General features: G+C 28.4%; 4 protein-coding genes across 5 annotated transcripts; 3 read left to right on the plus strand and 1 right to left on the minus strand.

Moving 5' to 3' along the window:
* Positions 1-37: 37 nt before the first annotated feature.
* LOC122522141 (ataxin-7-like protein 3) lies at positions 38-1,931 on the plus strand. Its single transcript, XM_043642953.1, has 3 exons — positions 38-481; positions 622-846; positions 962-1,931. The coding sequence occupies exons 2-3, from the start codon at positions 630-632 to the stop codon at positions 1,732-1,734; spliced, it is 990 nt and encodes a 329-aa protein (XP_043498888.1). The 5' UTR covers positions 38-481; positions 622-629; the 3' UTR covers positions 1,735-1,931.
* A 373-nt stretch (positions 1,932-2,304) lies between these two features.
* On the plus strand, positions 2,305-5,577 carry LOC122522142 (armadillo repeat-containing protein gudu). Its single transcript, XM_043642954.1, has 10 exons — positions 2,305-2,629; positions 2,736-3,039; positions 3,114-3,317; positions 3,406-3,492; positions 3,561-3,809; positions 3,872-4,303; positions 4,389-4,793; positions 4,878-5,099; positions 5,181-5,296; positions 5,381-5,577. Exons 1-10 carry the CDS (start codon positions 2,577-2,579, stop codon positions 5,412-5,414), a joined length of 2,106 nt encoding a protein of 701 aa, XP_043498889.1. The 5' UTR covers positions 2,305-2,576; the 3' UTR covers positions 5,415-5,577.
* A 90-nt stretch (positions 5,578-5,667) lies between these two features.
* LOC122522143 (rRNA 2'-O-methyltransferase fibrillarin) lies at positions 5,668-8,110 on the plus strand. Of its 2 annotated transcripts, XM_043642956.1 has the most exons (6): positions 5,673-5,792; positions 6,460-6,474; positions 6,589-6,845; positions 6,931-7,104; positions 7,562-7,807; positions 7,904-8,110. In XM_043642956.1, the coding sequence occupies exons 1-6, from the start codon at positions 5,780-5,782 to the stop codon at positions 8,072-8,074; spliced, it is 876 nt and encodes a 291-aa protein (XP_043498891.1). In that variant the 5' UTR covers positions 5,673-5,779; the 3' UTR covers positions 8,075-8,110. The 2 variants fall into 2 exon arrangements, with proteins under 2 accessions (XP_043498890.1, XP_043498891.1); XM_043642955.1 differs by having other exon boundaries at positions 5,668-5,792; positions 6,460-6,845.
* A 4,462-nt stretch (positions 8,111-12,572) lies between these two features.
* On the minus strand, positions 12,573-21,514 carry LOC122522352 (GTP cyclohydrolase 1). Its single transcript, XM_043643412.1, has 6 exons — positions 21,188-21,514; positions 20,761-20,979; positions 18,461-18,670; positions 15,224-15,389; positions 14,523-14,639; positions 12,573-13,426 (listed from the first exon to the last, which is right to left on the minus strand). The coding sequence occupies exons 2-6, from the start codon at positions 20,915-20,917 to the stop codon at positions 13,297-13,299; spliced, it is 780 nt and encodes a 259-aa protein (XP_043499347.1). The 5' UTR covers positions 20,918-20,979; positions 21,188-21,514; the 3' UTR covers positions 12,573-13,296.
* Positions 21,515-23,498: the final 1,984 nt, after the last annotated feature.

A 23,498-nucleotide genomic window follows, 5' to 3' on the forward strand; every position in this document is an offset into this window, starting at 1 on the left:
ATCAACTCACACTATTGAAAACGAGTCTTAGTAACTTCAGTCCTAGATGTAACACCGCAACTGTAACTGCAACACTCTAACTTAAGAAATTCTTCAGTTAGTACAGTTTAGTATCAGTCGTATAAAAGGAAATACGTAGTAAGGGAAGTTACAAAAGTGGATCTCATCAAAGATCTCGTGTCGAATCTCTTTTCCTCAAAATATTTTTATTATATATGTTGTGTTCACTCCATAACCTTAAAAGTATAACTAAACGTTTACACTTGTCTTGATAACAGTAAGGTGTATATATAAATAAGAATTGTTATTCAAAAAATTGATAAATAGAAATGTAACATATGTAAATAATATTAATTTATATAATAATAATAATTAGTTACATTGTTTAACATTTCCTTATTGTCAATTACAATAAGTCTTATTTATATTTATATCCGTCCATTTTAAATTTGGATTATTAGATAAAAATCTAAAATAAGAGGTATGTATAACAAGTATTTTTTTGATATGATAGAGTTTAAAATTCACGCACATTTTTATGGGTTAGAATTATCATTCATCGGATATAACACGGAAGAGAAGTTTGCAGTCTCATTAATTGATTTTTTTCAAATGTTACAGTCTGTAAGATGTCTGTTACTGAAGAAAGAATCGATGAATTAAATAACCAATTTTTGGAATTTATGAACAAACCCGAAAACGTGGAAAACGCTACTAAAGAGATCTACGAGGATCTTTTAGACGACGTTTTAATGGGTTTTGTTTTTGATGTACACAGAACCACAAAAACAGGAAGTTCTGATGTTGAAGAAGGTATTCCTGATGATGAGTCTTATGCTATTGTAGGTGAGTTCAAATCGTTAATATTTACATGATAATATATCATGGATTAAACAATAATTAAAATTATTAAAAAGGATATAAATTAATAAGAATAATTGAACAAATTATGTTATTCCAGATTCGCCAGGATTAGATGTATTTGGTCAACATCCGGTGAAAAAATCTCAAGAATGTAATTGTCCTAATTGTGATAGGGGTGTAGCTGCTTGTAGATTTGCAACGCATTTAGAAAAGTGTATGGGTATGGGTCGTAACAGTTCACGTATTGCATCAAGGAGAATAGCTAATAATTCTAAGGATCTTAGTACATTCAGTGGAGTAATAAGTGACGATGATGACGATGTGGATTGGAGTTTAAATAATGATAAACGTAAGAGAAGGAAAGATCGTAATGGGATAAAGAGGACGAAAACACAGAAGAACAATCAAAGAAATGGGGATAATCTTAACGAGCATATCCATAGCAGCAATGAAAATTCACCATCCAATTATGAAAATATGTCCTTGGAAGATAAGAGAGCACTCTTAACGCAAATATGTGGTGTTGTATCTGAACACACAAAAAAACTTTGCACAAGATCTATGCGTTGTCCTCAACATACAGAAGACCAGAGGAAAGAAATGCGAGCGAATTTAGAATCTGAAAAAAGTGCACAAACTGGTCAAGATAATCTTCATGTAGATGTGGATACTTATGAAGATAACGATGGACAAAATTTAAGAGATGCCCTAGCACGGTGGGACAGAGAAGGATCCAGTCATTCTAGCCCTGCTGACTCTGCTTCTACCACTTCTACGTCTTCCTTAAGTAGAAAAAGAGAAACTAAATCCAAGGGGAAAGGCAAAGGTTCTAAACGAGATCGTGGTTCTCCTATTTCACAAGGAGATTGAGATAGTGTATTTAATTTATTTTTTAGAGATATGAACATTTTTATGAGAACAAAAATATTATGTAATAATGTTCCTACGCATAGTGCAAAGTTTCAAAGACCTAAAAAGATTGTTATGAAAAAATAATGTAAAACTGGAAATTTCTTTAACTCAATGACCATTTGATATTTATAAAATAAATTAAACTATTTCATCTCTTTTCCTCTTTCTCTTTTTCTCTTTTATTTTATCTTTCTTTTTTTGTCTACCTTTCTTAGTTCTTTAATTTTGTATTAAATATAATTTTTTTTTTAATTAAATTATTAATTTCATTAAAAATTACAATTGCGTAGAATAATCTTAGAAAGCTTAACAAATGCTTTTTTTATTTTTAACTAATAATATATATATTATTTAATAATCCAATATTATTTAATAATTTGTAATCTGTATCAGACATTTATTAGTTAATCAAGGTACTCTATTTTTATTTTGATATTGTGAAGAATTATTCACTAATCAGCTAGACATCACCGAATATTCTTTAAAAAAACATTGAACAAATCTTTACATACTATATCATAAAAATTGATAAATAAATGAATTTTAAACAAAAATAAAAAATTGAACTTTTATTCTCGACTTTTGTTTACATACTTATTATCGATTTCCGTTAATGTCATAATGATAACATTGTCGAACGATTGTTTGATCAATAATTTGTATATGTTTATCACTAATAATGCGTCAGACTCTTTAAGATCTCTTGGAATAACATCGCTGCTTTTCAATATGACAGTCACGAATCTGTATTGTATTTTAATTATCTAATTTGTTAAAATAAAAAACTACGATATAACAAAATGCCACCTAAAAAGAAAAAGGAATTAGACGTAGTAGATCCATCTCTAACTGAGTAATATTTTTAATAATTTCTTTCTTTGATGCTTATATATATAATAGAATACATTTTTTAAATATAAATTAATTTTAATGAATATTATTTTCTGAAATTATGGCAGATTTGAACTCAATGTATCAGAGATAACAGAAATCGATCAATCAAAACCATTATTATCGATTGTCACCGGAGAACCCTTTGGTCCAAGAGTTCATTATGTCAGGGAAAAAGAGGAAGATGAAAGTTCAGATGATGAACCAGAATCTGAAGGAGATGACGACATGAGATTTTTGAAAGATGACGTGTCTGATGTTTCCTCTGAATTTTGGATAATGCAAAAGTTAATCAAGTATATGAAAGCTGGAAATCAAACTGCTACCACAATATCTTTATGTCTACTTAAAGATTACGATCTTACAAGCAGAGTTAGTTTTTTTTCTTATTATTAACATTGTTAGATGCATTTTGCACATACTAGTATTTTCTTTTATACATTCAGGTAATTCAAAAGGCTATAGAAAAAATGGGAGGATTGGAAATTTTAGTTAATCTTTTGGAAACTAATGATATCAAATGTCAAAATGGATCTTTGTCTGCATTAATTTTAATAGTAACTTCAAGTGAGATGCGTCGTGCTCTTATTGATTATGGTATTGTGACATCACTCATTCATTTACTTAAACATCCTGTTAGAGACATTCAAGTTAGTTTTATCTACTTTTCTAGGAATTATTTTTTAAAGTTATTTATATTAATTTTAAATTTATCAGCAATTTATTTTTCTTTATCAGATACTAGCTGCTGAAATTATGGCTGTTATCGCACAAGTAAGAAAAGCTAGAAAACAAATTAGGATTCGTGGTGGCATACCTCTATTAGTAAGAAATTTAATTTATTTTATAATTCATTCTTAACTATGCAATTTTTTAATGTGCATATTTAATAGCTGGACATTATGGATATACCGGAAAATATTCTTCACCGTTCTTTTGACGAATTAAATAATATTCAAAAAGAGTTAATCGCTGTTGCTATAGGTGGTGCTAAAGTATTAAACTCTATAGCGGTGAGCCCAAAAATAAAAGTAGAACTTCAAAAGCATGGAGTTGTTCTACTCATGGCACGTTTTCTAAAAAGCCATCACACTGATTTAATAATTCCTATCATGGGAACAGTGCAGCAATGTGCAGATCTGGTAACATTAATTAATATCATAATTACAAATCTTTTCATTTGTTAATAATCTTAAAATATTAGACAGTGTGCAGATTGGCCTTTGAACAAATGGGTATTATTGCCGATATTGTATACCATTTGAAAGATGAAAATATGAAATTGAAAGAAAATTGTGCTTTAGCTATATTCAAATGCGCAATAAATAAAACAACTAGTAATATGGTTAGAGAGGCTGGTGGTTTGGATCCTCTATGTAAACTCATACAATCTCAGGATGTTTGCGCTAATAAACGTTTATTAGCTGCAGTAACGGGTGCTATTTGGAAATGTGCTGTAAGTCCAGAAAATGTAACAAGATTTAATCAGAACAATTTAATAGCATTTCTAGTTCCTCTTCTTCAAGAAAATGAAGATGAAGATGTTTTATCTAATGTAGTCGGAGCATTAGCTGAATGTTGTAAGGATCCCATAAATAGAGGAATCTTAAGAACACATGATGGATTACCTAAATTAGTGAGTATTATCTTTAACATATTTAACATTGCAATTATGGAATTATAGAATAACTTGGAAATTAAAATTGTATAATTTTGAATAGATTAAATTGCTGTGTTCTACTTATGAACCGTTATTAGAAAATATACCATTGGTATTAAAAGAATGTGCAGAAAATGAACAATGCATGGATATTATTAATGATCCTGGACATAAATTAGACGGTGTTAGATTATTATGGTCTCTATTAAAACATCCAAGCGACGTTATCAAGACAAATGCTTGTCTTGCCTTAGTTCCATGCATCAAATACGCTAAAGATTCTCCTGAAATGGTGCGAGCTTTTGTAGGTGGACTGGAGCTTACAGTCAGTCTTTTGAATAGTACCAATCCTAAAGTACTAAGCGCTGTTTGCGCCACAATAGCTGAAATTGCATTAGATCCTGAAAATCTTGGTATTTTAACTGATCATGGAGTGGTGCCTAAATTGGCTAATCTTGCTAAAACAGTTAATAATAATTTAACAATAAGACTTGGAAATTCTAATTATTAATATTTACATATTTTTAATATTTTCTTTTTTCTTTTTAAGGAAAATGAGGATCTTAGAGCTAATCTAACTTTAGCTATCGCTTATTGCTGTGAATGGGGTGAAAATAGTTCTGAGTTTGGTAAACTAAATGCAGTTGCTCCTCTTGTCGGTTATATGAACAGTAAAAACAAAACTGTCCTCAAAGGAGTCTGTATAGCAATGTATCATTTAAGTAAGGATCCTATGAACTGTGTAACCATGCATAGTTGTGGTATTATAAAGGTATACCTCATACAAGATTTTAAATTTGTAAATATAAACTCCATCAATTTAAGTAACATATACAACGTTTATATTTCGTAGCACGTGTTACGATTGGTCGGTTCGGAGGATCCAGAAGTACAAATAGCTGCTGCTAGTACGATTCGGCATATTAGAAAACTTGCATTAACAGCGGAAAAATTACACTTCCAAGAAATGTAAATTTTCATAAATTATTTGCATTAACATTTTTTTATGTTCTTTGAGGTTAATATTTTAATATTATTTGATTTAATTTTTAGAAACTTACTTCAAGACACAGACTACACATCATAAAGTCGAATGAAGTTAAAGCATAGTAAAATACCTATAATTAAAACAACTTATAAAAATTAAATTAAATTTAATATATTCTGTCTATTTTGTAATTCTAATAACCCCAAATATATTTATAAAAATTATCTCATACTGAGTAAATAAAAGAATGATTCTAATTTGATTTACATATTATTACTAGGGATATTCGATATTTCGATAATTATTGCAATAGTATCGATAATCGAACTACCATTAAAAGTTTTCCTTCAAGTTCCGGAATCCTGCTTTCGGCATTTAGTATCAAGTTTTGAGTGGCACGTGTGCTGGAATTACAATCGAGTTTTTAAGTTTAATAATAAGTATTAATAAAAACAGAAACTCACATGGGTAAACCAGGTATGTAACCGTTTGTATTGTGATTTTATTGTTTTATCTATTTTTTTCTAAATCTAGTCTATTAAAACAAATATTTTGAACATTGCAGTTGATAACCTCAAATCTAAGAGCGTTGTTTTCCCACTTGCATTCTTTGTTGTTTGAATTAATATATTTACTACAGTCGGATGCATTTTCAAATAAAAAATGAAATAATTATAAACAATACATAATCAATTTTTATTTCATGTTGGAGAAAGTTTATTTTAATATTTCATTATTTTAATTTTTAATTTATGTTTAGAAGAAAATATAAGTGTTATTAAAATGATATATAAATAATATATATAATAATATATATAAATAAAATGTGTTTAGCTGTGTACATATTTTTTAGTATTTTAATATTCGATATTTTATACAGATATATTTAAAATAAGTAGCATTAGGTTTCATTATCGAAACAATCATTGCATGCTCATGGTGGAATATTCCCGGCACGCGACCGTAATGGTAAAACAGCTTTGGCGGGAATATCCTGGGTTTCAACTGTAAAGAGTTAATAAAATTTTAATGAAAATGTATTTTATAACTCATGATCATGTGGAAAAATTAAAATATATTAATTTTTCTAAATAGAAAATCTTAATGGAAGATTATGATCTAACAATATTTTGTATAATTCTAGGATTCTCACCAGGAGGTGGATTTAGAGGTAAAGGAGGAGGAGGAGGAGGAGGTGGTGGAGGTGGTGGTGGTGGCCGTGGTGGTGGTCGAGGTGGTGGAAGAGGTGGTGGTTTTGGTGGAAGAGGAGGAGGTGGCGGCTTTGGTGGAAGAGGAGGAGGAGGTGGCCGTGGTGGAGGTAGGGGAGGCGGAAGAGGTGGAGGTACTCCACGAGGACGTGGTGGAAGAGGTGGTCGTGGTGGAGGAGGTTTTAAGGGAGGCAAAACCGTTCTTATAGAACCCCATCGTCATGAAGGAGTTTTTATTGCCAAAGGAAAAGAGGATGCCTTGGTTACTTTAAATTTGGTACCTGGTTCAGAAGTTTATGGTGAAAAGAGAATTAGTGTAGAGGTAACTACTGAACCACAATATTTGACAATAATTTAATATGATAATTAAAAGTATATTTAAATATTTACTTTATTATGAATTGCAGGGGGAAAATGGAGAAAAAGTCGAATACAGAGTTTGGAATCCCTTCAGATCTAAATTGGCTGCCGCTATTGTCGGAGGTGTCGATCAAATTCACATGCCACCTGGAAGTAAAGTTTTATATTTAGGTGCAGCGTCGGGTACTACCGTTTCACATGTTGCAGATGTTGTTGGTCCAGTAAGAACTTTTTACATTTATGTTTAAATATCATTTAACCCTTTGCACTATGATTTAATCCTTTTAATAAGCCGTGTACCATATTTAGTGCTATATTTTGTGCTTCTTATGTTTAACCCTTAAGATTCTCCACAAGTAGAACTCGTGTTTCTCATTTTTAAATTAAAGTGTATCAAGGGTCTCGCACGTTGTTATAGTGCAAGGATTTGATAATAGTTTAATATTATATTAATGAATTATCGATATATGCATACATTAGAGCCAAATTGACTTGGTAATCGTCGATTTGGTGTCGAAGTTATGCTAAAATAATTACATACATATTTTTTTGTTAAAGTAAAGTACATATTTCTTTACTTTGGAAAAGGTATGCATACAAAGTTAATGTTTGTATGTATATACTTTCTCTTCTTATTAAATCGATTATATGAATCATTTTGATTATTTTTCTATTCAGGAAGGACTAGTATATGCTGTAGAGTTTTCACACAGATCTGGAAGAGATCTCATAAATGTTGCCAAGAAAAGGACTAATATCATTCCCATAATAGAAGATGCTAGGCATCCTCACAAATACAGAATGCTTATGGGTATGGTTGATACGATATTTGCAGATGTAGCACAACCAGATCAAGCGAGAATAGTCGCATTAAATGCCCAGTATTTTCTCAAAAACGGAGGCCACTTTGTAATTTCTATAAAGGTTTGTTTTCTTCGTAATTTCTATAAAGAATTATTATATGTATTGTTTTATTCGATATAACGTGTCTAAATTGTTTTTTTTTTAATATGGTTTTAGGCAAGTTGCATAGATTCAACTGCACAACCAGAAGCGGTCTTTGCAGGAGAAGTGAAGAAACTTATAGCTGATAAATTAAAACCACAGGAACAAATTACCTTAGAACCTTATGAGAGGGATCATGCAGTTGTAGTTGGTGTGTTTAGGCCTCCTCCCAAAAATTCCGTTTGAATTTATGTATAAAAATAAATTGTATGTTATAATTAATTTTATCATTTTATATCTCATCAAAATTAAGAAATGAGCGGAGAAGTGCAAAATAAAAAAAAATTTTTCAACGTTATTTGTTGATATAAGATAAAGTTCGTTGCTCATTGTCAACGATCTTTACTAAGCATATTCATTAATAAGAATTTCTACCATTATTTTGCTCAGAAATCTTAATATCGTGTTACATTATAAGATAATATAATATATAAATAAGCAAAATTGTTCATATTCGTCATAAAAAAATAATTTTTTATACAACAAAATACAATACTTTAGCAATGGTGTACAGTAAAGTCAGTTAAATTTAAATTATTATATAAATTATCTAAGATAACAATATTCATATTTTATATCTGTGAGAATAATTTTGACTTATACTTTCTTAAGAAACTTATTAAAATAAAGATTTTACTGATATATTTTTTGCTTTAAGAGTAAAAGTATCTCTTACTCCTATTCTTACATCTTCCTTTCTTATCGAAAATAATTAAAATTATCTATATAACTATAGTCTACAGGAAAAGGGTTCATAAGAAACAAAAAACATGAAACAAATGCCAACTTCTTTAAGCGGTTAATATAATAATTTTGTTTATAACCTTATAATGTAAAATATTCTGGGTAAATTGTCGTAAAAATTAACAAGTTTTGTAAATCTTTTCATATACATTGATTCTCCTAGGATAAAAAAATAAAATTAAAATGCCGTTAAGATTCTGTAAAAGTAGTAAGTTATACTTTTAGAAATATTTAATAAATATATTTTTATATGTTAGATTAAAATCTAACATAATTTATTTAATAACATAGCCATGCATTCGATTAGCGATGATGGTAAAATATCAAATGAATTATCTACCAATTCAAAGATAATACCAAGATTTAGTTGTAAATCTAATCAGATTAAAATTATCAAACGGGAACGTCTTTCTGGTGGAGCTGATGTTAGTGATATTGAAGAAAATGTAGAAAATGTAAATGTAGCAAAATCTACTGATGCAGCTCCCATAAAATCAACCATTGAATCAAGTACAGAGATTCCTGAAGAATCTTCTAAGGAATTTCATAAGGAATCTACTTTGATCGATAAGCAAATTTACCCTTCGAGTAGTTTAACAAGGTGATCAAATTAATATTGTTACTCTATTAACTTTAAATAAGAAAACAGAAATAATAATGATATTAATTACAGCGATATTAAAATAAATGAAATAATTGAATACGCTCATCAAAACCTTCAAGATGCTGGCAAAGCATTAGCAACTTTAAAAGAAAACTTTGAACATGGTTTAAAGGTTGAATCCTGTATGCATAAAGAAATCGGACATAAATAGATTTATAAATGAAATATTTTTAATTGGAAAGCATATTAATTAAGATTTTTTCTATTTTCTTTTTCTTTTTACTTATATAACAAAAGCTGGCAATCGTCGACGTCCTAGGAAGAATTCAACATTGGAGTATCACGGTACAAAATAAGTTAGATGTTTGCAAAGAAGATATTGAACGTTTACGAAAAGAACTATTATCACAGATCTGTGCTATTAACGATAAGGAGAATAAAATAAGCGAACTTAATAAACAGATTGCAAATCTTACAGATGAAGTCGATCGACTTAAGCAACAAATTGCTGAATGCATGAATGAAAAAACAAATTATGAAAAAATGTTGACAGAAGTTAGTTATTTTTTTATATAATATGGATATGTAATTATCAAAATATTGATGCTTTGCGCATAATCAAACTTATTAATTTATAATCGAACAGAAACGAACTGAGTTAGAAAGAATAAAGACAGCAGAACTTGAACTACCATCACTTATCACTGAAGCACCAAAACCTGCTAATCCAATTAAGGAAAATTTAAGAATTCCAATAGAAAATACAATCGAAAAATCTGAGAGATCAGAAAAATCTGAGAGACCAGAAAAAATTGAGAAATCAGTAAAATCTGAGGGACTAGAAAAAATTGAAAGACCAGAAAAAATTGAGAGACCAGAAAAAATTGAAAGACCAGAAAAAATTGAAAGACCAGAAAAAATTGAAAGACCAGAAAAAATTGAGAGATCAGAAAAAATTGAAAGACCAGAAAAAATTGAGAGATCAGAAAAAATTGAAAGACCAGAAAAAATTGAGAGATCAGAAAAAATTGAGAGATCAGAAAAAATTGAAGAAACGAAAGAAATGAAAAGGAGATGTTCCGTACAAAATCGTGAGAAGGATAAGGAAAGAAAAAGACGTGAAATGGAGGTATATGTAAATTTAAAATCATATTTTTGCAAATTTGTAGTCATAATAATTGATATGTAATAAAATACACAATCTCCAGTTACTTATCGGATATGTCATATTTATCATATGCAGTTGGAATCTGAGATAGGACGTCTTAGAAAAGAAAATGAAAAATTAATGAAGGAAAGAATCGATTACGAGAATGCTATCCAGCGAGCATTGTTACGTGGGGTATCATCTCTCAACGTAGAAGCTTTAAGAGTTTTACGTTGTCCTCCAATCCCATGTTGTAGCCCTTGTGCTCCTTGTCCAATGTCATTTATACCTACTACGTATGACTTTTATTATTTTACTTATAATTTTATTTTTACTTTTCTTTATTTGGTCAGTATATATGAACATTTTGTTCATACAATATTTTATTACAAATACTGACCCAATAAATAGCAGCTTTTCACTTTTATCAAATTATTCCTCTATCATTTTATATTTTTTTGTTTCGTGAGTCTAGTGAAGACTCTATTCCATGTCCTGCAAAGATGAAAAAATCCTATTCAACACGTACAACAAGCAAAGAATGTAGTAACAGTTATGGAAATGGAAAAAACATGAAATGCGAAAACACGATCAAACTACCTTGTGCCAGTCCCTGTTGTTCTGCAGGAAAAAATCAGAAAGGTTCCAACAATAGTATGTTCTTTCTATTGCATCAGGGCGATGCCGAGAATGTGTATAAATTAAATAAAAGATCATCGCCACGTCCATGCGGTTCACCGATTATGAAGAGAATCGAAATACCTTCTTGTTTATAATTTACGAAATCGTATTAATAATTTATATATGCCTATATCACCTTATCGTGTTCTTATCATAGAATAATCCAAGGGGATTGAGATGGATAATCATACAACACAGATTTAAAATATAAATATAATTTTATATTATATAATATATATATATATATGTATGTATATATATATATCATCAGAAAAATATTAAACGTTTCTGTATTATTTTTTTATCTTATTTTTTTTTCCATAAATAATATCGGAATATATGTCCCTTTTCAATCCAACATGAAATAACATAAACGCTTATAGTTTACCAAACTTCAATTGGTCGAGTCTTATTATACTATAACAACATCTATTTTATAATAGCAAAATATTGTAAGATCGATAAGTTTATGCGTAGAGCAGAGAAAGTTATATATTTTTACTTTTATCACTTCGAATCGATTCGTTTATTTATCGATCTTACCAATTTTGCAACAATTTATAAAATTATTTTTTAAATATATTTATGCATATCTATATATTTATTTATATATAGATATACACAGTTCTTTCTGCGAATAAAGCAACAATCGAATTTGTTAATCTGCTGTCTTATCTATCGAGATTATCATTAATATTATCATCAATAAACATTATTATTATTATTATTATTATTATTATTATTATTATTATTATTATTATATATAAAAATAAATTATCGATAGTTTGCATTAAAGATATGGCTACATAAACTGGCTCGGTACGAAATACAATATTTAATAATTCCGTCGTATTTTTTTTCTTACATTTTCTCGAAGCTATTACTTTTCAATTATTTATGCTCAAACAAAAATATATTCAAGATCAATTTTTAATAAATATACATGAATACGTATACGAATTCTTTCACTTTCCTATTTTTTTTTTTAATAAGGTATGATAAATTATAAAATGATTTTAACAAAGAAATTCACACCAATTTTTGGATTGTTGCATAATTCGATAACAACGCATGGCTGAACGTTGTTTTTCGAAGAATGCAGTGTATAATCTTTTGTTCTTTTAAATATAATATTATTATTATAATTATTGTAATATTATCATTATTGGTAATAATATTTACGTTTCCTTAAAATATATTAAGAAATAAGTACGATTGAAAAAAGGAAAAAAAAAGAAAAATTATGATAAGTTATCATGACACATAAATATGATACGTCACGATTAAAGATAGCAAAACGTTTGGCCGTAACGTTTTACAATAATCGTACGAGTCAATAATGTAAATAAAATAATATTGCAACGAGTACTCTTAATATAGTTCATTTAATATTTACTTTAAACTTTTTATCTATGAATAAAATTATTGTCAATATTTTAGAGTAAATTAGTCTATTAGAAAATTCCTAAGAATTCCTAATATCTTTTTAAGGAGTTGGTTTCTTTTTCGTTAACAACGTCGTTATTTTTAATGTAGGGAATGAAATAAACGTGAAAACAATGCAAATTATGTTTAATCTGTGTAAATTTTGGATGTTATCATTATTAAAAAAAAAAGGAAAAAATAAAAAAAAATAACTAAAATAACTGAAAATTTGCTGTACCAGCAGCACGTTGTTAAAGTACACATATTTATCAATATATGTTATTAATATACATATGTTATTAATATTATTATTTGTCACACTAATTCAATTTCAATCAAAATTTCTACCCCCCTTTTAATCGTTCGTGCGTATTAAATCATTTGCAAATTCGAACGATTGATATTATTGCGAAAATATCGTATTGTCTTCGTTTTTTTCTCTTTTTTTTTCTTCACGAACACCTTGGGTTTACTCTTGAATGAATTTCATTAAAGAGAAGAAGAAACCGACATTTTTTTCTTAAACGCGTGAATATCTTCCTTCTTTTTTGTTTGTATTTAAGTACACATGTTTAATTAAATCTTAAAAATAATTAAATTTTAAGGAAGATCTAATCTAAAATGTTTTGATCTTAATGTCAAAAAAGAAATTTTAGAAGAAGAATATTTTAAACAGTGAAAAAGGAGAAGACGAAGAAAAAGAAGATATTAAAAGAGAGTTGTAACAATTCCATATTAATAGAAAGACCGATCATGATTGTGATGAAAAAACGTCGATTAAGACCTTCCTGACAAATTTCTTCTTATTTATTTGTTATGGACAAGATTGAGGAATTCTTCACGAGTCTTTGGATCATCCCGGAAAACGCCGAGCATCGTTGAAGTAACGGTCTTGCTATTGATTTTCTGAACGCCTCTCATTACCATACACATGTGTCTGAAATTTCAAAAGATAAAGTTACAAAAATAAGTATAATATAATAATATTAATAATACTAATATACAAATAATAAGATCGTTTTAAAATGTAGATTCTAATCGATATAATCCTGTTTTTAGTTATAATACTTTTTGTCAAACAAGTAATTTTATTTTAATTTTATTATACCTAACTGTAAGCTCACATAAAAAAAGAAAGAAAAACAAGAAGAACAAGTTTGCCTTCTTTTATTCTTTTTCTAATCTTACAATAATGTTATCTAACTACAAAATAGCAGGTTTTACTCAACCTTCAACTTTTGTTTGTTTGCGTAAGTATGGCAAGTAATCTTTAACGGCATACACGTATAAATTGATTCAATAATCATGAATGCATAATTAGAATTAGTACGATGTCATAAAATTGTATATCATTGAAGGAATACTTTTTATAGTCGAAGATATCAATGCAATTTTGTTGATGAATATATTAGAATAATTAATAATAAATTGAAATCAATGGAAATGTAAGAAAAATTCAAAACGTGATTTTGAAATTATAATCAGCAGGTAATTAAAATCTGATATATCGATTAAATAAATACGTAATACTCCTTATGTAAAATCTTAGTTGTTATTATTATTATCATATTAATGAGTGAAGTTTAAAATGTTCAGGTTTATGAGGTGTAAAATTCTTTCACGATAACATTAGTTATTAGCTCAAGGTTGAAATCGCAAATGAGATTAATCCTTGCGAAAACTATTGCCCAAGCCTTCGAGTGTGTTGAAATGGAACCAGAGCTAAACGTAAGTCATTCGATTCGTAGCATATTATTTTTATAACAATTCAGACTTCATATTCTATTCGGAATGTTCAAACTTAATATAAATAAAATAAAAAAAAAACAAATCAAATTTAATCGAACAAAATATTTTTGTACAAATTTTAAGATCAAATTTCGCAATTATACGACATGACAAAATAATCATCGTATGATACACTTTAAAAGCTATGATTATATTCGTTTAAGAAAAGGCGTGCACGTTTTTGCTTGTGTATATGTAATATATGAAAGAGATATATATAATAGATTGTATAAAATAATACATACACTCCTTCGATCACTACGGCCACTCCCGCAGGTTCCACAGCTTTCGTAACAGCTATTGCGATTTGTTTTGTTAAACGTTCCTGAACTTGAAGACGTCTACTAAAGATTTCTACAATTCTGTGAACACAGTAAACAAATAACTTTAAATTATATATTATTATGTATTTACTTATATAACTTTTTATCAATCTAAGAGATCGATAGAAACCTTAATAATAAAGTAAAGAAGTGAAATCGCAAATTATAGGAAGTTACTATTCGATTTGATTATATAATATTTCTAAAATCTATTAAATTATTATATTCTCAGGTGGAACGAATATTTATTTCAATAATGATCAATTTGATTGTTTACTGTTTAACAATAAAACTGGAATTTAACGAGTAAACCGGACTATTCGCTCAAACGATCGCAATAGATTACCGTGAAAGTATTTATAATATCTTATGCTCTCAATAAAATATGCGTTGTTCGATAACATTCTAGATTTATAGGGAGGAAGATTGTAATTAATTCATTTGAGAAAAAAAACGTTAACAAAAAATATAATATGTAACCACACGTGTAGGCGTGAATACCTTTCGTTCGCTAACGTTCATTATTTATTAACTAGAGATAGCCTTGAAGATCAACCGCATACTTAACTTAAATTTTATCTCTACTTTTAATTACTTTTGTTTTATCTCCTTTGGGTTTTTACCTGGCTAATTTACTAAGTCCAAGAATTTTCTTGCAAGGTAGATAACCGATAGATACTTTCCCATAAAAAGGAACCAAATGGTGTTCACACATAGAAAACATTTCTATATCCTTAACTACAACCATCTCGTCGTGATCCTCATCGAACACGGCATCGTTGATGACATCTGTTAGAACATAAAATATACAAATTTATTTGTGTATGCGTTTGTATAAAATATACTATAGCTATTCTTCTATTACAGTTACATTTTATGGAAAGTACAGAAAATCCTCTTGTAATACAACATTTCTACAACAAAGTTCGAAAATTAAGGGAAATTCCCGTACAACGCACAGAACGTGACGAGAATTTTTAAATGAAAGCACCATCGCGCGTAAATTTTATCAGATTTGCTTATGGAAATTTCGAATAAACATATTAGAATGCGAAGCATTCTTATCAAGACACATAAAAATACGGTTTTGCGTGTAAATACAAAATGTTAGATAGTTTTATTAATTTTTGGTAGTTGATCGTTTTTTTTGTTTTAGGAGCCTAACAACCGTGTTTATGTGAGATTTATCTCTGTAGTTTCATAAAGTAAACCTTTAGCATTCTCTACATCTCTCCCTATTTTTTTTGTTGTAAATATTTTCTGAGAGAGATAGAGGAAAAGAGAAATGTGTGTTTTATTCGAAGAATTGAAAGAAAGGAACGAGATCCTAGTATAAACGGCCTGGGTTAAGGTCCTCGTGTTCCTGGTGTCTGTGATTTAGCCGATATTGACCTACTTACTATAACGTGAGAATTGGTGGTGGTGAATAGGTGTGTCCGTGGTTAGTACGTGTTAGAAGGTAGGTAATGGAGGGTGCTCTTTCTCTCTCCATGGTTTCCATGGTAACCTTAACAAGAAACACCTTCGCAATGACCGACAATGGTGAACGTATTTCGTTCTCTGGTCAACCAAGTACAATCTCTTTACAAATATATGACCGAAGTGATATTTTATTTTAACATACTATTTCATTTATTAATTACAAAGTAAATACAGAGTAACAAAGTTGAATGTTCATTTTTGTTTGAACATGATGATAATTATTTGGATCGATTTCTGTTAAATTTGTTTTCCTTTTTTTTGTTAAATCTTTTGATTGATGTCAAATAGAAGATGGTATTTTTACTTTGGAATTAATCGACTTTGATTGTAATGATTGATGAGAAATTAGAATAAAAAAAAATGATGGAGCTTTTGTATTAAGAGCCAGCTCGTTTAATATTTATAGAATCGTAAGAAGATAGCTTGAATTTGAGAAGATAAGTTATCTTGAGAATAGAACTGGTAGAAGAGCACCACCCTTCGTAAGGATCTATAGAAGAGCTACTTGAATGGTAAAATGAATTAAACTCTTCTCAGTACCTGTAGCTACTCAAGAGAGAGAGAAAGGGAGAGTGAGCGAGAGATAGAAAGAGAGAGAGAAAGAGAGAGGGAGAGAAGTGAACTCAACACGATCGATTGCCATACTAATTTGTCTGACATTTGTTAGAAAGGTCTTTAATTTGATTAGGAAGTTTATTAATTAATATTATTTCTGATTGTATATGTAAATTTAACATGTGACATATTTTAAATAGAATAATATTCAATATATAATATATTGAATATTATTTCTTCTACTATGGTTCCAAAAATATAATATAAATTTCTATAAAACAACAATTTTTTTTTGCATATTCACTGCTATATCTTTTATTATGGTTCTAAGAATTTATATTTCTATAAGATGATTTAACATATTTTTTATATTTAATGTTACATTTTTGTTATAATATTTTCTACAATTGTTATATAACTTAATTTTCAGAAAATACAAAAATGTAAAACACAATACAATTTTGCCAATATCTCAAAGTTACTTTAGTCTTTATATCAGGTTTTTACATAGACCCGTAGAATTATAGAATCAAATAAAATGGCTGAGTGTAAAAGCAAAGTTACTCTCTGTCTTTCTTTCTCCACCATTCTCTTTCCTTTTCTTGCAATTGTAACTACGTCCCTGAGATGCATTTATATATCAAGAGCTTTACGTTCCCTTTTTCTAAGACGCAGTTAGGTGCGCACACCCTCTTTTCTTCTTCTCTTGACTTTTGCCATCCTTTTTCATTCGTCAGCGAAATAAAGGTAAGAAAAGAAGAAAATGCGGTACTTTATTGTAAGATATAAGTGCACGACGTTCGATGTCTTATTCTTTTTGTTTTCACAAAATAAAAAGGAAGAGAAAGAAGTCAAGAAATAAAGTACTAAAAAAACAAAAATACAAGAAATCTCTCATTTCTTTTGTCATCGTTATCGTTACATCGATCGTAAAATCCTAATTTTGATTTTATTCTCAAATAATATTGAAATTAAGAAGAAATAAATTACAAATATAAGGAAAAAATTTCCTCGACTATAATGAATTCATTAATTGATTACTTTCACCAAAGTGAATCAATGTCAAAGTCACATATACATATATCACACAACGGTCGAACAGTCATACATTTCAGGAGTGAGCGTATTTCCGATAATCTTGTTGGCCGTGAATCCCAATGACAAGGTGTCGTAACGATTCTGAATAACGATATACGGAAGTTTAATGATACTTGGATTCCTCTAATGATTCCTGAGAACTCAGGGATTTTTCTTTTTTATACGATATAGAATTCCCTATTAAATGTCATATAACGAGATAGTATATGTATCGGACATACATGCATATACATATATCTGGTTCTTAGAAAACTAATTATCCTTAATATGTATTTAATGGACGGTCTCAAAAGCTTTTAAATTAAAATAATCAATTTTGTTGAAAAGCATTTATAATATTAAATATTTGCTTGATTTATTGGAAATGGTTTATATTCAAATAAATAAAATTAATAAATTTTATTTTTTTGTATTAAACAAATTTTTGTATTTTGTATTTTATTGATAAAACTGTATGATATTTTTTATTTATTAAAATTGTTAGTATTTCATATTTAGATAAAATAAATTTTCAAAGCGAACATTTAAAGTGCGAAGTTGCAAGTTGAAAATTCATAGTTAGAAAATTTATATACCATAAGCAAATAATAATAATCTAGAATAGAGTGCCTGACCTATTTTGATCGAAATTATGTTTATACTTTTTTATCTGCCTATTAAAGATACATATATTTCATAGATACTTGTATCTAATGTTACTGAAGAATAAACAAATGTTTTCTTACCGTCAAGACATTGATCATATCCTTTAGTGAAAAATAGCATGGCTTTGGCTGCTCTTTCCGGTGTTTTTAAAAGTCCTTGTCGATCTGGATCCTCTCCTAGTGAACTTAAAAGTAATTTGTAACTTCTTGACATTTCTGGTAACAAAGCTTCTCGCGTAGGTGGTCTATGATCCAATTCAAGATCATGATGAAAAGTACAGTTCTCATGACCTGTAAGCAAATTTTAACAATGTTGTATCAGACTTTTATCATAACCACGTATCAACATATGTACATGTAAATATATATATATACGTATGATTTTCCAATAATAATATATTTAAAAATAAAAGCGACAAAAAATAGCAAAGAAGTCTTTGATAATATCAAATATTTCAAAAATATACATTGGAATCATATCTTCTGGGAAGTTATTCGACACTTTCGAGATACTTGATTATTTATGATACTTAATACACAACCAATCGATTATTTAATCGATAAAATGTATATAATTTATGTAAGCACTTTCATTGCCAGATTACTTTCGATTAATGATTATAGTGTATTATGCTTTACAGAATTGACAAATTATAAATTTTAATTTTTTAGCAAATTTAGCAAATGGCGACATTATAGGGTCATAAATTTTAAACAACACTAACCATAAATTCAACATTATATTTTTTAATTTTATTTTTATATTTTTTTTGGTAAAGCGGTTTTTGGGACACCCTATATTTGTGATATAATATTTAAAGAAAATTTCTACTTCGTTTTTCTACTTGTACCTTAAATTAAAGAAGATAAATAAATATCTTAAATATAAGTACCTTAAATAAAGAAGATAATTGATTTCTTCGTGCATAAAATTTGATAAAAATGTATAAACATTAAACGTTAACTCTAATCGTACACAACCTTCCATCGATAGATCCTTTCTCTAGTCTTACAAAACGATTATCTTTGAATTTTCAATTGGCAATGTCGTATAAGCGCATAAATATCGGCTCTATATCGCATGTCACGACCCATGACGACGTCTCACGGGTTCACAATGACGCTCTTCGATCTATAGGTGGTCAGAACGAATAAATATTGACTTTTATCTTGGACAAATGTTGTCTCGTTCTTCTTAGAAAACAATTGTTTTTTTTTTCACGCGTTAAAATCGTTACAGTATTAATTTTATTATTATTTTTATTAGTATTATTATGTGCATCAACTAGACATGCAATCGAACTTCGACATTTTAGTCCACTTCTAAAAGATGCAATTTGTTATTCAAGGTCAAGTACTGTTTGTGTTTGTCGACCATGAAAAATAAACATATTTCGTTTTATCATTAAGATTAATTTTAACTTCTTAATGACTTATCTGTTTCATTGATATATTTTATGTCGTTAAATTAAAATACATTAATTCAAAATAATAGATTCAAATAAAAATGTGTGATAAATATTTCATCATTTAGAATATTATGAAGAATATTCTCATATCTAAAGATACGAGAGTATTATAAGAAACGAATTTAAAATTGTATCTTTCTCAAGTGAATCGAATCGCGAACGGTATTATAAACAAGTTATCGATTCGTTTTTCTTCGTGAATACAAGTCATTACGAATTTTTTTATTCTACTATATCTGGCTTCTTCGAAAAAATCATTTGATTATACTTTACTGACGAAAAAATTGATTATATCTATAATTTTACACTTAATTAACGATTATTTTAATAACGTGTCATATGAACGATGAAAAGCAAATTTGATAATCATTTGATAAATTTATTATTAATTTTTCAATAAATTCCTTTTAATTATTATTAAATATTTGAATTAATGGATTATACATTAAAAAGTATCATTACTTTTTATTTATCTAATTGTTAAAAATTTGTTTATCAATATAAGATCGATAAGAAGTTCAACAGAGTACGATAAAGGCTAAAAAAATTATAATATTCAGATTGTTAATTAAAATGATATAAATTAAATAGATAAAATTATATCATTTAACGATTGCATGATTGTATAATTTAAATACTAATTTCCATACATGAAATTGGTTATTTTAGAAAAAAACAAACAAATAAAAAAATAATCATTTCAATTATAGCACTTTATGATAAACATTTCAAATAAAATTAATTTAATTATGGTAATTAAAAGAGTAGGCGTGCAACAGGTTATAAAATAAATATATAAATTCCAAACGCATTAACCCTCCCACAAAAAATCATAATTGAATTTCTTTAAAGAATTTCAATAAGGATGATTCACGTATAAAGATGGTTTAAAATCCAGGAAATTATGTATACCTGGCGTAGTGGAAGTGCGAGGTGTTCTTGGCGTTCCAGGAATATCCAAATCTCCTTCTTCGATATTTTTATTCCAAGAAATGGACCTCAGTGGATGAGGTTTCTTCGCTTTCATTGAGTTCTCATCGTTGATACATTGTTTTGATAATCCATTCATGATTGTTCTTGTATTTTCTTCTTTAAAGGTTCTGAGCCGAAGGTTCTTGTTGCTCGGATTTTCTTCGGGAATGAAAAATAATCAAATGAAGATATCGAAGTTGATGACCAACGAGAAAATAAATTTATATATATACCTATATATGACCGAATACAAAAAACAAATTTTGACAAGCGCATAAGAAAATATTTCAATTAAACAATTGTCCTCCCAAAAAAATAGACATTTGTCGACAGAAAGATACTTATGAAAGTTAATATAAAAACTTACTTATGTTTTTCTTTAGGTCACTTTCTTTCTAACACCTACTGAAAAGCACAACTTGTCAATGTGGAACCGGCAACGTCACAATTGTCACAGAAACGCGAACAAAAAATTATCTCACTTTTGTACAATTTTTAAAATAACAAAAAATTCTCAAATTGTGCTATGTGAAAAATCTTTATTGAGATTATTACTTTTATATTATTCTTATTAAGTATTAAGTTTAGAAAGTGAGAGTGAAGATTGGAAGGAAGATCAACAGTTATGCTAAATGTACAACAAGGTGGAGGACGATTACATTCACCTGAGTGATGCGGTGTGACTGAACCGGACGAACAGAATCACAGCATACGCTAACGTCCCATGGTACATTCTGTCTCTTTCTCTTTCTATCTCTTTCTCACTCTCTCTCTCTCTCTCTCTCTATATATATATATATCTCTTTCTCTCTCTCTATCTTTATCTCTATCTCTCTTTCTCTTTTCCCCTTCTCTTATCCTGCTACTCACTCCTCGCCTTTCTCCCACCTTTGTTTCCCTCCTACTCTCATTTTCTCTGGCACTTCTCTCTCTTTCTCTCTCCTTCCCTCTCTCCCTTGCCCTCATCCTCTCTCATTCTATCTCTATCTTTTTTTCAGTATGTTCCTTTTATCTTACACGTTCTTCACTTTCTGTGTGTGTGTGTTTTTTTCTTTTCTTTTTAGATTTTTCTTTGTAAAAAAATCATTGACATCAAATCAAACTCGATATAAAATATGTACAATAATTGTAAATCATTTATCGATTTCTTATTTTTTTTTTCTTTCAATTGGAAAATTATTCTAAATTATTTCTTCATAAGTTTCCTCTAATTCTCAATATTTTCTGCTCACCGTGTTTTCCTCTTCTCATAACGATTTCTTCGCGTAAGTCGTTAACACCGAATCATTTATTAAATTCGTATTTTTTCCTTCTTCTTCTTCTTCTTCTACTTTTCGATTAGAAAATTATTTAAACTTTCTTTTAACATATTTCTTCTATTTCTCAAGATTTTCTGTATTATGTGTTTTCTTCTTTTTTTTTTTTAACGATTTCTTCGCACAAGTCATTGACACTGAATTATTTATCGATTTCTCATTTTTTTTCTCGATAATTGTAAAAAATAATAAAAATTGTCCTACTTTTAGTTCGACTTACGATTAATTAAAATTAATAATTAAATTCTAATGATTAATTATTAATTCCATCGTATAAAATGTTGTATGTACAATTTAAACCAGATTACATTCTCAATCTATACGAATTAAATGAAATCAAAGTTAATTATCATCTTAAAAAAATATTTTAATTCGTCAGGAATATCTCACAAATAGCAGGAAATAATAAAATAAATTCTGATCGATCATTCGTTGAAGTATGTAAAATAAATAAACTGTTAAAAGAGCTAGAGAGAGAGAGCGTCTTAACGTCACAGTAAATCCCACCTATGTCAAGACCGGTTAGTTCTCGCTTTCCTCTTTTAAGAAGGAAAATAAAGTAATACAATTTCTTAAGTATAACCCGAAATGATTACCTTCGAGATAGTGACGTACGATCGAATGAACAGAAATTATTTACATTCTTTTATTTCTTTCAAATAAATATCACGTTTATTTATAGACTTGCTATTTTATTTACTAATGTGAGTCGGTTGAGAAGTTACGGGTCTACCATAGAAACAATTGTTCTCGATTAATCCTTTTTTTTTAAATAAAAATTCTTTTATTGAAGCTCAAAACTTTTCAACCCACCTTCATATAAATATGCAACCAAATTATAACATTAGATAATATTCGTATCGAGAAATTATTTTCGTTATCTATATTACTACAAGAATAGCCATATATCATCTATTAATTATCTACTTATCATCCGGTAATAGTTCATCCTAATGGTGAAGGGACGAACATCCCTTTCGTCTATAATGAAATTTAATTCTATCGTGAAATGTATCAATAATGGTATTGCACGAAAACCATTGGACAAGAAAAACTCTAAATTAATATATTTAATTTAGAAATACAATTTATTTCCTTCTAAATAAAAACTATAATTTTTTTCTAAAGTTATATTAAAAATAAAGGAAAACAAGTTGTACGTGTACGTAGGTGAAATCTGATCAAAGCAATCAAATTAATCCAATCTTTTCTAACAATGTATATCAATCATAATGCTTGTTTAAAAATTATTTTCAATATAAACGATTAATATATGCACGTATACGTAAATGAAATTCGATGAAGGCTATTCAAATATCGAATTAAAAAAAGAAAAAGAAACAATACGATTACAAGTGCTCG

Source organism: Polistes fuscatus, unplaced genomic scaffold (genome assembly GCF_010416935.1).
Source record: "Polistes fuscatus isolate 324 unplaced genomic scaffold, CU_Pfus_HIC Scaffold5, whole genome shotgun sequence".
NCBI classification, from domain to species: Eukaryota; Metazoa; Arthropoda; class Insecta; order Hymenoptera; family Vespidae; genus Polistes; species Polistes fuscatus.